The sequence below is a fragment of the Trachurus trachurus genome (assembly GCF_905171665.1).
Source record: "Trachurus trachurus genome assembly, chromosome: 14".
NCBI lineage: Eukaryota > Metazoa > Chordata > Actinopteri > Carangiformes > Carangidae > Trachurus > Trachurus trachurus.
In genome coordinates, this window is record NC_139903.1 from 10,038,018 (window position 1) to 10,053,306 (window position 15,289).

The 15,289-nt window shown below is 40.3% G+C and overlaps 1 protein-coding gene across 1 annotated transcript; it reads right to left on the reverse strand.

Annotated features, from left to right (window-relative positions):
- Nucleotides 1-2,912: 2,912 nt before the first annotated feature.
- p2rx1 (purinergic receptor P2X, ligand-gated ion channel, 1) lies at nucleotides 2,913-14,709 on the reverse strand. The gene is made up of 14 exons (XM_083986634.1): nucleotides 14,440-14,709; nucleotides 10,768-10,912; nucleotides 8,356-8,427; nucleotides 7,920-7,989; nucleotides 6,568-6,655; nucleotides 6,303-6,383; nucleotides 5,219-5,360; nucleotides 4,961-5,106; nucleotides 4,098-4,188; nucleotides 3,949-4,014; nucleotides 3,763-3,858; nucleotides 3,296-3,385; nucleotides 3,117-3,161; nucleotides 2,913-3,032 (listed from the first exon to the last, which is right to left on the reverse strand). The coding sequence occupies exons 1-14, from the start codon at nucleotides 14,574-14,576 to the stop codon at nucleotides 3,027-3,029; spliced, it is 1,275 nt and encodes a 424-aa protein (XP_083842760.1). The 5' UTR covers nucleotides 14,577-14,709; the 3' UTR covers nucleotides 2,913-3,026.
- Nucleotides 14,710-15,289: the final 580 nt, after the last annotated feature.

Here is a 15,289-nt window from a genome sequence, read left to right on the forward strand (position 1 = left end):
ATCCTGTGAATGAAAGCGTGTTTGGCTGGCAGAGCGCTCTGATCACTTGAACCGCAGTATAAAGGAGCATTTCAATGTCATGATTAGGCCCAGGCTGCCAACAACAACAACAACAAAAACCACAACATATCCCCATCCACTTCAGTGCAGTCCCCAGTGTGGCTGATTAGAAACAGGGAGTGCAGCGCTTTGCATTTCCTCTGTTAATCGTACTCTCGGTATCCTCCAGCGAAGGACACTGACTGAAGATGGATTGGTGGCAAATAATGTCACACGTTGCTACTGAGCCTCTGTGTTTAAGGGGTTTATGTTCACAGAGGCATCAAAATCCTCCTGAAAGTCAATATTATTATCATGTGGGTGAATATCTGTATGCCGTTTTTTATTGTATTGTTCAGGAAATGTTTAAGATAAGTGAACATCTTTGCCCAAAATGTCCAAAAATGTCTGTGCGTGCTGTCTAAAATCAAAAGTTGTGGACATCCCGGTGATGATGATGCTTGTGTTTGTTAACTCTGTGAAGAAGGTGAAGTACTGATTTGCAGAGTAACCTTCAGTGAAGGGCTGATCGAACCAAAAAGTATGAAATGATGTGTTGTATTTTATTTGCTTTAAAGCTGCATAACACTCATTCTTAAAGGAATTAACTTTTAATGTATAGGTGTTGCCAGCTTTGTATATGTGTGTTTGTACAGAGACGTTTTGTCAGTGACAGGTGCAATATATTGTCGTTGTCTTAATCATCAGTGCATTACTGGCTCGTTCCCCTGCTGTCTGAGCACTCGGGCCGATCACCCCTGTGTGCGTGTTTTAGTTGTTCTTGTTGAAAGTCAAGCTAAAACATTGCTTATATTTAAATATTTGCACTTTTTCCACTTCGATACGTTATTGTGATTACATATAACACAACTGGTACCTGCCAGCTATGACACATTGTACAGTTTATTATCAAGAGAGAAACTGTGGTTCACCTGTAAAAGACCATATTTACTGTGTGTGTTCTCACAATTTCCTGTGCTTTTTTTTTTTTTAAGCGTTCCTTCTTGCCATAGCTCTGCATGTCACAGAACTGCTGCTTGGTTTTTTGATCATTTTTACTTCTAAAACTCAAGTTTCCATTTACCAGTAACTTATTCTCCTGTCTGTGTTTAAAATGCTGTAACTGCAGCAACCACATTGGTTTTGAACAGCTGTTTTTGTTGCACATATCTATATGATGACAGAGTTGTGAATGTTGTGTATCTGGGACAGCAGACCTCATGGGTTTTACTGCTGAAATGATCCATAAGGCTAAAACACTGTAAATCTCATCATGAGCCAGGTTCAGGGCACAGGGTCAGTCTTTTCATGAGCCCAATCAACAGCGATTTAAAAGCTATTTTGTATTAATTTATTATCTCAGAGATCATGGATTACATTTGGTGGAAGATGAAGAACTCTTCCACCACCCCCATTTATAAAGATGTGTTTTTGTGTTGTAATTTCTAATCCCTGAAGTGATGTACTGTATATAGTCCAGTGTGTGCCAGACCAAGTCAAAGGTCAACCTACATAGACATGTCCTGTCATTCCTTTCTTTCTTTATTTCAGCATCACATATCTGTTTTAGTGTAATTTTTCAGACACTTGCAACTTCTTATTATTTGTTTTTCATAGTTTCCAGTCCTACACCTACAAATGCACGAGGCAGTTGCATCACTTTAAGAGGACTACTACACTGTATTAATCAGCTGATGCAGCCTGCTAAATTACATGAATTGGTGGCAGCACATTAGTTTTTTATGGTCATGACCTTATGAGTCATCCTTGTAAAAAGTCCTAAAAGGTACATGCATTTTGGCTGTTTTTAAAAACCTAAAACTCCAGTATCACATATCACTGGATTGTTCAGCATTGGCAGAGGTTGCACACTTGAAATTCATTCTAGCTTCGAGCTTAGTTACAGCGGCGAAACACAGAAGGAAAATGAATGGGTCTCAGTTGCAGCACAGGAAGTGAGTGACAGGACTAATTTCTCATGATTTCAGGTCGTTATTACATCCAAAGGAGGAGGAGGAGGAGGATGACTGTGGGAGAGCGAGACATGTACATAATACAAGTCAGGGATGACTGGATTTGCTGCTGTGTTTCCTATGTGACTGTCCTGACGTGCGTGTTGAAGGTGCCTGCTGTCTCTGTGTTTCTGGATGTCAGTCTCGTGTCGTCCTGTGCATTTCTCTGAATGTACTCACTCGCCTGCATAAGTCGCTCATATGAAAACAAACGCATGGCACATCCCTATGGAATGCTGTTGTTACAATGTAAATATGTACCAATATATAAAAAGAAGCTATTTTTTGCATGCTTTTTGTACACCTACACATAATCAGAGACAATAAAAAAGAAAGAAAATTTGAGTCCTTTTGATAGTGTGTCTCTTTTGTCTTTGACTCCTTGCACCGTGAGACAAAAGAAAGAGCAGTAATCTCACTGTACATATTTTATTGGACTCAATTGTCAACCACAAGGTGCACACAAGGGAAGAATCAGTCCAACAGTGGCACGCCCACACGTCGTGTGTATATCTTGCTTTGACAAAGACAATGACAGAGGTAATGGATGACTGAAGGATGAGTTGTGTACACACAAGAGCACTCGAGTGCCAGAAATTGTTTTTCTTTCACCTGATATGGAAACAGTTAAGAGGTGGAGGATACACCCAGAGCGTATGAACAAAAAGCAAACCGAGCTACACCCAAAAGAGTACACATACGTATGTCTGAGCTACACCATCAATAGCAAGAGTCACAGTAACTCAGGTTGGTTTTAAGAGTGGGAAGATGTTCTTGGCAGAATATGTTGCTGGAGATCAAAAAAGAAGTAGTGGGCATGTAGAGCAATGTCATTGGATGCTGTCCTTTTTCAGTCCCAATCGCTTTTCAGCCCATTTACTGTTTGTGTGTGTGTGTGTGTGTGTTGTCTTGCAGGGTCTTCTGCACTGTATTGCTCCAGCGCAGTTCAGCCTGGGTTGAAAGTTTGTCCTCAGGTCACTTCTATAAGAATAGTAGACAAATAGGTCAGGCATCGCAAAAGCAAATGGGCTTTATTCTTAAATACAAAAATTATAGATCTCTTACTTTAGACAACTCAGTCTCTATGCTGCCTGCTTCTGAATCAGGATCCTGTAAAATCAAAGTAAAAGCCACAGGACAGGAGCTGTTAAGCTTAGTCGGTAGTTTGTCAAATGATTCACTTCACCACAGATCACAGCACATAAAATAAAAACTCCACTGTCTAAACTTCTACATGCACTCACGTTGGCCAGGTCAGGGCCTTGGACTTGTCTTGCCTTTGCTTCAAGGTTGTAATAGGCATTCGTGTCTAAAGCGAGCGACTCGTTGTCTTGCTGTAAATACAAGACGTTCTGCCTGTTTCAGTTACAGAGGGAAACTGTCTGGATGAGATACTGTAGGAGATTTCATCTTCTATCAGATAAATGGCTGTACCGTACCATGGTTCTGCAGTGCACACAAATGTTATGGAAATAAACACAGCATTAATCTGATAGATAGCTGAAGTTTACCGCTCCTGTGTGTGTATTAGCATGATTTCTAGCTCTGTTGTGTAGCAGAACCTAAGTCCGACAAAGAGATGTCCAGATAGAGAGAGCTTTCCTCGTGTCTGCACTGTGTCTGTCTGGACCAGTGTTACTAAAAGTCTCTCTGCTTCCATCTTGTGTTTAGACTGATTACAGCAGAATTTACATTTAAAAATAGATCTTACCTGTGTCTGGGTGTCTGTATATTTGAATTTCATATTCTTGTAAAACTCTCTTTTTGGCAGCAAATAGAGCAAGACCAAGTCACACACTACAGTAGCCTGAAAAAATATTTGGAGAAAAAAAAAGTTAGTTTTACAAAGTAAATAGGCTAATTATTGCAGGTACGTATGAGTCAGGCTTCAACATACCACTCCAAATATGCCCACTCCAGAACCTATAGCTGTCAACGTTGGGATAATGTCAAACTTTCTTGCCTGTGAAGGACAGTGTGTAAGTTACTTCCTAATTCTCTACTGAGAAATTCATATAAATAAAAATATCCAGATATAGTTCTTACCAGTGATTGCACAATGATATCGATTCTGATCCCAAATACTTTGAAAAGAGTTCTTTTCTGAACTCCGTCCTCGAGGTAATACTTTGCATACCTGAAATATATAATATATTACAATAATATTTTGATAAAGAATTTCCACATAGGCTATTCCCATCATCTGTTGGGAAACCTGCACAATAACACTAATTTCACAAAACATCAAGACATTTAAATCTTTAGACTGCAAGTATAACAAAAGAAAAGTTCCACATCCTCTCTGTGAATCATCCAATTAGAAAAGAATGAATGAATTGCTAATTATTAATGAAGAATGGTTATACTGACTGCACAGTATTCAAGGCAACCCGTGCAATTATATTCTACAATTAAAACTGGCATAATATAAATAATAGCCTGGTAATGAGTGTGTCTACAGTTTGTGTGAACAAAAGAGAACAAGCTGTGCTCATAGCACATTAAACAAAGTGACTGAATCTCACGAATCTCGGCAGCCATGTTAAGCAGTTTTACTGAGGGAGGGTAAACATTATAAACGTCAGGCAGTCTGTACTCAGCAAAAACTCAACAGACTTGAAGCAGGGTTAACATTTAATGAGAGGTTAAGTGAGTAAAAAATAGGCTACACACCACTGTATATACTGTAGTGACAGCATATCAATTTGAGGATAGTTTCCCATCACCCAAGAGACAAAACTAAGCACAATGGCAAACTAAATTGTTTAACATGAGGGAACAGTTCACTAAAGCTCTCTACTTAACACTCAGATTAAAATGTTAGAAGAACAACACGTGGTTTCATGCTGTTACAACATCCAGTAAAACTGAGTTTAAGGAAGCTGTGTTAATTCAATGTATTCACCCACCTGAAGTTGTATCCCACTGATGCTCTAGCTTTGTCTGTCTCATCCGGGTTTCCATACAAACCATGGAAGTTGTATATTGGTTTACAGTGCTTCACATCCACATCAAAGTTACATGTCCAGTCGACCACAATGCCAATAGCCCCTCCCTGTCGAGACGAGCACATAATACATCACACAAGTCCCCATTACCGCATTAGAAACAAAGGAAACAAAACGACTATACAAAAACACAAATGAAAGATGAAAGTTTAAACTTACCACTCGGGCTATTGTCTCAAAATTAAAGCCAGATAATTTAACTATGTCTCCCAGATTGAATATTGGACACAGTGGAGCTTTGTCTGGATCATAAAGGCATTTGCTGATGTAATTGGCATCGATACCTTCCACCAGATTACTCCTGAAAACATGACTGGATGTTAGAGAGAAAGATTCAGGGAAACACTGCCTTTTCTTACATAAAAAGGATAGCAATAATATTATTCACTTTTTTTCTTTAGCTTGAAGCCATGCAACTCTGTCTCCAAAAATATTGTTGACTGCCACCATTTGGGAGTCACTGCTTTTTGCACTAAAGGGCATAATGTCGTCCGTTATCCTTCACCCAGCATGACTTAACCCTTCTCTGGTGTCCGGGTCACCAGTGACCCGTTTTCAGGTTTTAAATGCATACAAGTACCACATAAATTTGTTTATAGCATCAAGACTTTTTGACTTTGTCAGGAACCTCAATTTAAACAAAATAAAACAAAACAACTTTTTTCCACAACAAGATGCTCTAGTTAAAATTATGACATTTTCAAAAATCTTTTCATGGATAAAGAAGCCTAACAAGATAACCAAGAGATGGAAAAGAAATGGGATGATAAATAATAGTTTTAGTGTGTTTTACAGCTGATAAGACTCGGGTCCAAACTGACTCTAACACCATAGATGGTAGTAGAAAGCTGACAAGAGGAAGATTAGCTACATTGAAGCCAAGGGTCATACTGACAAAAAAGGCCCAGGGCCCACACCAAAAAATATTAAAACCAAAATTTTCATGGATAAGGAATCCTAACAATGTTACCAAGAGAAGAAAAACAAACTGGATGAAAAAAAAAATGTTTTTAGTGTATTTTACAGCAGATTTAAAACACGGGATAGATAGATTTAGAAAGTGTTGGTAATTTATTCTGTTTTGTTTGAGTTTAAAAAAATGTTTCATTTATAATTATCCACCCATATTTGTCAGAACAACTTTGACAAAACCTTTTTTGTATTTACTTATCTAGATGTGACCACATCTGTAACATCTACCAAGCTAACAACTCAGTATTTTGACATGAATGAGGTTTCTCACCTTGTGACGCGAAATAAGGGGAAGGTTACAGAGTTTTTGATGAACAGAGTGTAGTTCTCTGCAGACATCAACAGAGGAGGACTGGAATGAAAAAGAGAAAATAATCGAACATGTTACGTCAAAGAGCCTCCTACAAATGTTCAGCATAAATCATCACAAATAATTTTAATCCCACAAACGGCACCATATCGCTAAAAAATTCAGCCCTCACATGCATTACAAAGCAGTACCGGCATGCAGTATGAATAATTCAGTCTCCACATACTCTGGTATGTTGTGATCATCCTCAACAGGGCACCAGGCCAATACCTCACAGGTTTGTGTGGTATTCACACAGACTCCTGTCATTTCACCTTGAACAGAAACATATAGAGAGTTCATCGTTCAGTCTCTCAACATTGTGATCAACTTGAAACGGGAGTGCTTCAAGCTGCCAAAAAAAAAAGAAAAAGCACAAGCTTTAACATGAAAGCGTTTCTAAACATGTTCTGCCTCCACTTTCCATCTTATCTTGAATTAGCATCACAAGCAGCAAGCAAAAAGTCAGGCAAAGCAAATGCTGACATGGCTGTTTCCTTTATCTTGCCGTGATCCGAACATATAGAACTTCTCTCCATGTGATTAGTTTTGTGGGTATCAGTCTCTCTCATCATGTGCATATGACAGACACTCCTCCAGCAGGCGCTTGGTCACTCTGCTTCAGTCTCTGACCTTTCACCACAGCCCACCACTGTGTTTAGCCACAGGGCCCCCCCTCCTATGTTTGCTTGTCTACAAGCATAGAGACAGTATGTCGCCTCTAAAGGGACTCTGGCACCTCAAGGTGAATTTGACCGGTCTACAACAGACAGATCTAAAGCTTCGGCTGACACTGGTCTTATTGAAGGTGATGTGGGACACAAAGGACTTGAAAGGCTCGGGATTTAACCCTGGGACAGATGGAGGACAATAAATTTATGTAAGTGCTCTTTGAACTTGCCTTCAGTACTGTTTGGACACATAAAAAAAAAAAAAAGGCTTGTCTGGAAGGTTATTTGATTTGAATGTCTCTGTGTGCTTATATTTTGTGAGCTCATATCCACGAGAGTTAATATATCATCTGAGCATGTGTTTATGTATAAATATACATACATAAACGCATGTGTGTACTTGCTGAAGGCAGGGTTTTACTTAGTTACAGTGATGAAGAACCCATAATACATACGCACACAATGTGTGTGCGTGTGTGTGTGGTTGTTAAGACTTGGATTGTTGATTTTAATCTCCTTTTTTTTTCATGCTGGACTAGAGCAAAGTATGGATTACATCTGAGATGTTTACTCTAGTAGTGACAGAGATGATTCAGATCTGGTGTATTTTAGTTTCTGCTGTGTGTGTGTGTGAGCCACAACCCATTTTGCAAACACACTGCTCCATAGCCATAACCTGGCATGATACTCTACCTCCCTTGGTACATTGCAGCCGAATCACTGGCTGTAAGAAGTTTAAGAAGGGCTTTCTGGTAAAACAAAGCAAAATAATGAAAATCCAAAAGATCTGAACTGAGCTGAGTTTGGCCACAGGCAGACAGACGGTTAGTCAGTGTGGACTGTGACGTCACACACTGTAAGGATTTACCATGTCCCGTACGTTTGAAACTCCCTCCTTCACAGTCTGTGTGTGAGGTGCAGTTGTGCTTTCCTTTGAGCTGTGATAAACAAGAAACTGGGGTTAGAGTGAACTGGAGATGTGAAGATATCACAACATTTTTGAAATCGAAAGCAACAATGTGAAGTTCAGTACAGTACAGTTTTGCATTTATTCTGCATCATAAAGAAACTGCTGTTTGTGTCATCTTGAAGCAATTAAGTTTAAAAAGACTTTCTTTCTGCAATTTGACAGCGAGACAATTACCCAATTACACAAACAGTCTTGGAATGAGACACAGTTTCCGCTTTGTTTTACTATTTTTGGAAGTGTATTGGTCAGTGGGAGAAAGAGAAAACAGAGAGGAAGGAAAAAATCAGCCGGCAGGAAAGATGAAAAGGAAAGAAGTTTGAGCAGTTTCACATACCTCAGGACATTTTCCCATACGCTGACCTTCGGTTATGATGTAGTTTGTCATCACCACAAATGATGAGTCCCCCTGTGGTTTAGGATGAAAATAAAGTGTAATTTTATTTTTTTATGTATTTAAGCCATCAAATGACATACTGTACAGTTGACATTATACAACATGTGAAGTCAGTGTGTTTCTCACTGATGACTCTGCTCACACAAATACTTTTTATCCTTAAAACTAAAGGTTTTTTTCCCCCCTTTTGCTTCCCTGAGCTTTGGATAAAGATTGATGCCACCCGCTTATATCTAAGTATTGACCAACAGTCCGGAGACTACTCGCTTGGCTGGTTCTGGCTGAGAGAACAACAAGAGGGTCAAATCCTAATATTTGGCTGGACTGCGTGTGGTCAATGTGCAAATTAAGGATGCCGTTGAAGCTGCTATAAACAAGTGATATCATTGTTTCCTATTTGCATTCTGCCGAGTGTCAGCCGGTTTCAGACTTTACAGTTTCTCTTTCTTTCTAACTCTCTCTGCTCACGCATTCAGTTTATCTATACAGCCGATCTGCCAATATGCCATTCTTATTTGCATGTTTTACTGTTTGTGTTGTCAGGCGATGGAACACATGACAAATAACGACTGAGACTTGGCCTGTTGGTTTACCAGACATTATTTATTTTCAAGCCATTTCCAAGTACCATACAAAAATTAAAGACACAGACTGTGCTGAGATTTCTGCTATATTTACTGGTAGTATGATCACTCAGAGAGAAAGTTGGAAGAGACAGAACATCTTTCTTATTTTGTCTCTCACAGCCTCTGGCTGGGTAACAAGCTGCTGCTCTGCTTCTGTGCCACTCACTGAACACAGCAGACACACGGAGAGAGAGAGGGGGCATTTCTGACGACTCTCTCCCATAAGTAGCCAAGGTTGTTCAAAAAGTCGCTATATTTGTCTCTAACTTTGAGAAAAAACAGTCTCTAAGTCTATGATGACAAATGTGCTACATTGGCAGCACTGCAGGCTGTAAACGACCCCGTATAGAAGTCAGTTCAATTTGACAGAGCAACAGCCAATGTGGGAAAGTCCAACACAGTCACATGGTGATTATTGAACACTCAACTCTATCACTCAGTCAGTCACAGACACTTGCAATTATCAGTCTGACCCTGCTTTTGTAGTTTGGCTATTAATCTTCCTACCAGCTCATGAACAAAACTTTATGTTTTATGGGCAGTTATCAGATGTTTAATACCCCGTGAAACAGAGCCAGACCCACCTCACTTTCTAGTCTTTGTGCCACACAAGCTGCTCCCTATAGCCACATACTTGTGAACATAAATGAGTATTATCAGTGTTCCTGTCTACCTCTGCCATGAAGCAAACCCTGATCAACTATTGCTCATATCTCAATTTCATCTGTTCAAAAAACAGAACCTATAAAGTTATGTTTGACAGGAGTTTATTTCATGGCTAAAGGCACGTGTTCATTTTATATGGACTCACACTACCTTTACAACTGTTGTAAAGCTAATGTGAGGTAATATTCTTGATACTCAGGAATCAGGGCAATATGCTACTATTTACAGCATGTTAGAATAGATGCCTCTCGAAATAAACCATAACATGAAAACATCCGTTTAAGTGATAAACCCAAAATACAATAACTACCATCTCAGGAAATTTCACAGATAAAGGGATGAATTTCAGAATTAATACCTCACCTGATCAAAGTGAAAGTCATTACAGCAAAGTGTCCTTTTCATCTTGGTTGGGTTTATCATCCCTAACCAAGAGCTAATTCCACTCCGAATCAAACAAGGCCCACACCCACACCTCAAAGCAAACATGGCAACCGTCATTGTGTATTCTTTATTTCTTCCCCGCAGATAACAGGACCCAGTAACATTTTAGGCAAACAAAGAAATATATTTGGGTAGCGATCCTTTTGGGAGACTGTTTGCTCAGTTCTTTACAAGATGCACGCAATGAGTTTTGGATGTCAAAGGGACACCTTGATGTTGACAGAGCCATATTATTATCATCAGGGTCAAAAGCTGTGGTAATTTTCAACCTGTGTGTATGCCACTCCTAGTTACCTCTGTGATTGGATCTGACATCAAATAAAGCCAACACGGATGTTTTCACTGTGTGACCAAACCTTGAACTTTGTCAGAATCTGACCAGTGAGCAGCATTATTTAAGAAGCAAAGTGTTTTGACGTTTCTCGTCTGACTCAGCCTGACTCACTCTGACAGTTTGAATCATAGACTGTGGATGTTGACTTCATGACATCGTACTCTGTCCCAGATTTAATAAAAATTCAGCAATGATCTGTGACTTGTACCAGTTGCAGAAGAGGAGGCATGCATAATAAACGTTTCTGCACGTGTGAGAGGTTTCAGCTAACCAGTGACCAACCTGCGGAGGGAAGACGTAGTCGGCCACATCCCAGACTCTCTCAGTTCCATTCACATTGGTGTAGCCCACGCCTTTCATTTTGGTGAAGACGGAGCTGACTGCTGTGTCTGTGGACTGGTAGCCCTTCTCGTAGATGAAAACCCACCTGTATGAGCAACACAAAGCACCCTGTCAGGTCTGTCAGCATCTCAGACTTCCACTCCGCCCCAAACGAGCACCAACCCCTGAGGCAAGGGCATGTATATGGGTGATGTTGACATTTTGCACAGCTAACCCACATGCCAGAAGCACACCTCGGAGGGACACATGTGCATGTGATTGTGGTTGTGCAACATGATGGCCGTTGTACTTCATCAGCACTAGGACAAATCGGACATGTTGAATTTGCAGACATAATATAAATATTTTTTTAAAAGATGGCAACTTGCCCGTTTTAATGCTGGAGAAACATATAGGACTGCAGTGAACTGTTGTTTACGTCTGTTAAGATAGAGAAACTGGTTCAAGTGGAAATATCACATATCTGATCACAGTTGTGGTTGAGCCGCTGTGCATGTTTCACAGATGGTAGCACAGGCTACTAGATAGCATTTCTAAGTAATCAGACCATCAGCAATGCATGTTCATCATTAAAAAAAGCATCCTCTTGCAAAATAGTTGATCATATTAATGGCGACATACACTTATGTACAAATTTAAAAGCAAAGGTACTCACTTGAATGGGAGGGTGGTCTCAGGTATTTGGACTAATACAATATAACATACAATTAATGGTTAGATATGAAACCACTCCCAGTTTTTTGTTCATTTAAATAAATGACTGCATTGGAAGATGTCAAATTATCAATAAAAAATAAAATATTTCACAACAGAGCAAAAATAATTATAAGTTCAAATGAGTTGTTTGTAGGTTTTGCCATTGCTAGGTCTACTGCTAACCAGCTATCATTGGCCCAGTCTGTCTCTCTCTTGTCACTTTCCAGTATCAGGTCACTGGTAGCGTATAGCCTGCCCAGACACTACAAAGCGGTTTTAACCTCCTGTATTGAAGTCTTATTACATAATCAAGGCAGTAGTGGTAAAATGAGGCTCCATGTGTCTGCATTCACAATCTCTAACACAGTGTGTTTACATTAGATCCTTGTAAATTTATATGGATTATAAATGCAAGATGTTTACATAAGAGAAGGACCTGAATATGTCCGACAAGTGGTAATACAATGGAGAGCTACTGCAACTCTTGCTTTTAAGACATTTTGCATCATTCACCAAAATATCACACATTCCAGCTTTGTACTGGCAAAAAAAAAACTGCAGTTGACTAAATTAAGTAGAAGTGCCTGAATCCTTCATCGCATAAAAGGATTCCCATCAAGCAGAAAGCAGCTTCAGAGTCGGGCACAGTACTTTTTGATTTGTGCAGAATGAGGCTTCTCATTGTATTACTCAATCTGTGTGCTCGGCCAGGGGGTATGGGTAACAGCTGGTATGCACTTGACAGATAATGTACACACACACAGTGAAATATTTTATATGCTGTAGGGTGTGAAAAGCAATTATCCCCTGGCAGAAAGCCTACAGGACAACATGTACTGCAGCGCACATTTGTCAGCACACAATGGAAGCACCTTACAGCAACACATGAAGTGGGACATTGTTCAAACTGCAGAGTGAAGTAAGGTGCACAATGAGCTAAGAGCCACAACTTCTATCAGTTAAGAAAATCAAATTATGTAAGTTGGAGCTTACACTGAAGGGGAGGTGGAGAAAAATAGAGCACATTAGCAGAATAAAGAAAGCCACCAGCATGAAATAATGCAGGGATGTTCAGAAACAGCAGTCTAAGTGAGATCTGTATCTTCTCCGACAGAAGGAGAATGGGGAGGCAGGGAGGAGGCTCCTTGATGTGCGCAGGGCTTTTTCTTCCCACCATATTGTAGCGCTGAGATTAGTGTTCGTTTTGTGAACACAAATTAAAATGACAAAAATCAACCTCTAACTAATCACTGAAAAACCCAAACAGCGGACCAGCATTTTTGCCAATTTAAAAGTGGGAAGATGGGAATTGAATAACAGTCATTATGGTTTCCTGAAGCTGCTCATCTCTATTAACTCAGTCAGCTTTTTGGCTTCATTAAGAGATTAACTTTAAATTAATATATAACATATTTTCAAGCCGTTGATGTGATTTCTTTTCTTTCTTTTTTTTTAGCACAAAATTAGTGTACAATAATTTTTAATTTATTTTACTGACTTACATTACAAAAACTGAAATAATACATGCGTATTTGACAAGTCTATGGTTGAAATGAAATGTACAATCACTGACAGGACAACCAGTGATTCTGTGGTTCACTGGTTCACTGCCTTTAGGGACACAGTCTGAGTGCTGCTCCCACCTGTCAGCCTCCTGCCTCCATCCCAAAGAGGAGAATCTGGACAGTTTTATAATCATATCTCTTCTCATGCCCATCACTGCCCAACCTTAATGTGGCCTGATGGCTGAAAAAGGCAGGTGATGGTGGGGTTGGGGGGGTCAGGAGGCAGAGGAGGCTGCTCTGTCATGCTCACAGAGCTTTGATAGCAGAAGAAAGAGAGTGTTTGAAAGCACATCGCGGCTCTTCCCTTTCTTCCCCGTTGTCAGTGCACAGTTCAAATTAAAAAGACATTACAGTTATCGCAGCAGGAGCAGTTTTCTACATTTAAAATTAAAGATATGATCGTAACAAACTTTTTCTGGCTTCAGAGTTTGTTGAGATTAATGCAATGTGAACCACAAAGACAAGTCAACATTTCAAAACCGTTTTAAATCAACAGCTGTTTCCTCTGAAAAAAAAAGACAACCTTGCCATTAGCAAGAGGGAATGGTCTTAAATTTGTCTTTCTCTGTTACATTTGTCACCATCAACATCACCAGCAGAAGGTAACACGTCTGTATGCTGTTTGGCAGTGAATTGGGCAGCGGTTGATTGTTATCTATGTTAGCATATGCCTCAGCGTGTTCATCACACACAGCTCCTCAGGTTCTGCTGCTCAGAGGTGCAGAGACACAAAAAAAAGACAAAACACGCACACACTCATCCTCATGCACAAACAGCCTATGACTGATCTGGAAAAAAAAAAAAAAAAAAGATAAACCTAGATTTTGCGCTGTGGAGTGAGATAAGATATGCCTCCTTCTCTGGGAGGGACTTCTCAGTGACTGACTCCAACATGTCAAAGCAAGAGTGTGGAGGTAGTGAGTGGAGTGGACGGTATGAGAGAGTGAGTCATTGTACGTAAGCTAACAAGCATGCTGCTTTTTTGTCTCAACTTGAGAAGGACAGATTATAAAAATGATGCTTTTGCACCATCACGTCAACCAGATTTCGCAATTGTAATTTCTATGTAACACTATCAGGAAAATGATTGTATCCTGTATTGTATCAAACTTGGCAGCTTCCAAAGGCCAAATAAGATGTTTTTCTAATGTTGTTTATAATGCACTACAACAACATGAACCGGCCAGAAGTTGCTGGAATTTGCAGGGTCGCGCCTGCATCAGCCTGTGTCCCTTCAAGCAAGCTGCAACATGTAAGACCGTGCATATCTTCTCCACAAACAAATCTCCCTGTTGCCCCCAATGAACAGCAAAACAAACATTTAAAAAAAAGAAGTAAAAGTCTTACTTACCCAATGATGTAAGCCAGGACCCCCAGCTGGATCAGACGGCATACCACTCCCACCCTCCTGTTCCTCACCAGCACCTGGCGCGGGGTCTCGTACTCAAAGAAGAAGTCAGAGAGAGCGTTGGTGATTTGGCTCTTCATCTTCTCTCACCAGCTGACCCACAGACAGGAGGGTCTCTCTCTCTTCACCCCACTCGCATATAAGCACCCAGACTCCAATTCCTCTTCGCCCCCTGGTCGCCTCTGCGTGGCTCCTCACTGGTGATGGCGAGGGTCCTCTGCCTCCTCTCATAAGTGACGTCTGAAGCGTTTCATGAAAAGTCCTGAAGTGTTGGACTTCCTCCTTCCCCCGCTGCTTTATGTTTCTCTCTCTCTCTCTCTCTCTCTTACTCTCTCCTCCCTCTCTTTTTTCTCTCTCTCTCTTTCCCTCAATGCACAGGGTCACTGTGCACCTTCCTATTCACCTCTTCACTGCAGCCTATACCCCTCTTCTCTCTGTTCTTAAACATTAAATTTGGACTTTGAGGAATTCACTCTGGACTTAGTTGCAAGTTCAAATAGCTCAACAGCTGCCATACAAGCACCGGACCTCCCTCTCTCTCTCTATGTGTGTGTGTGTGTGTGTGTGTGCAATCAAACCTTATCATCTCCTCTGACACTCTCTTCCTGCATGCTAGGCAGAGATAGACAGTACATAAGCTTAGCATAAACACACAGTGCTTATACCTCAGTTCAGCTTGTTTTGCCTACTCTCATGTCACCAGACATGCAGACATTAAGCCTTCTTATGTTTTATCGTCATTTTGTGTGAGGGGGCACAGTTTAGGTTTCTCACCCCACTCAACAATTCACTC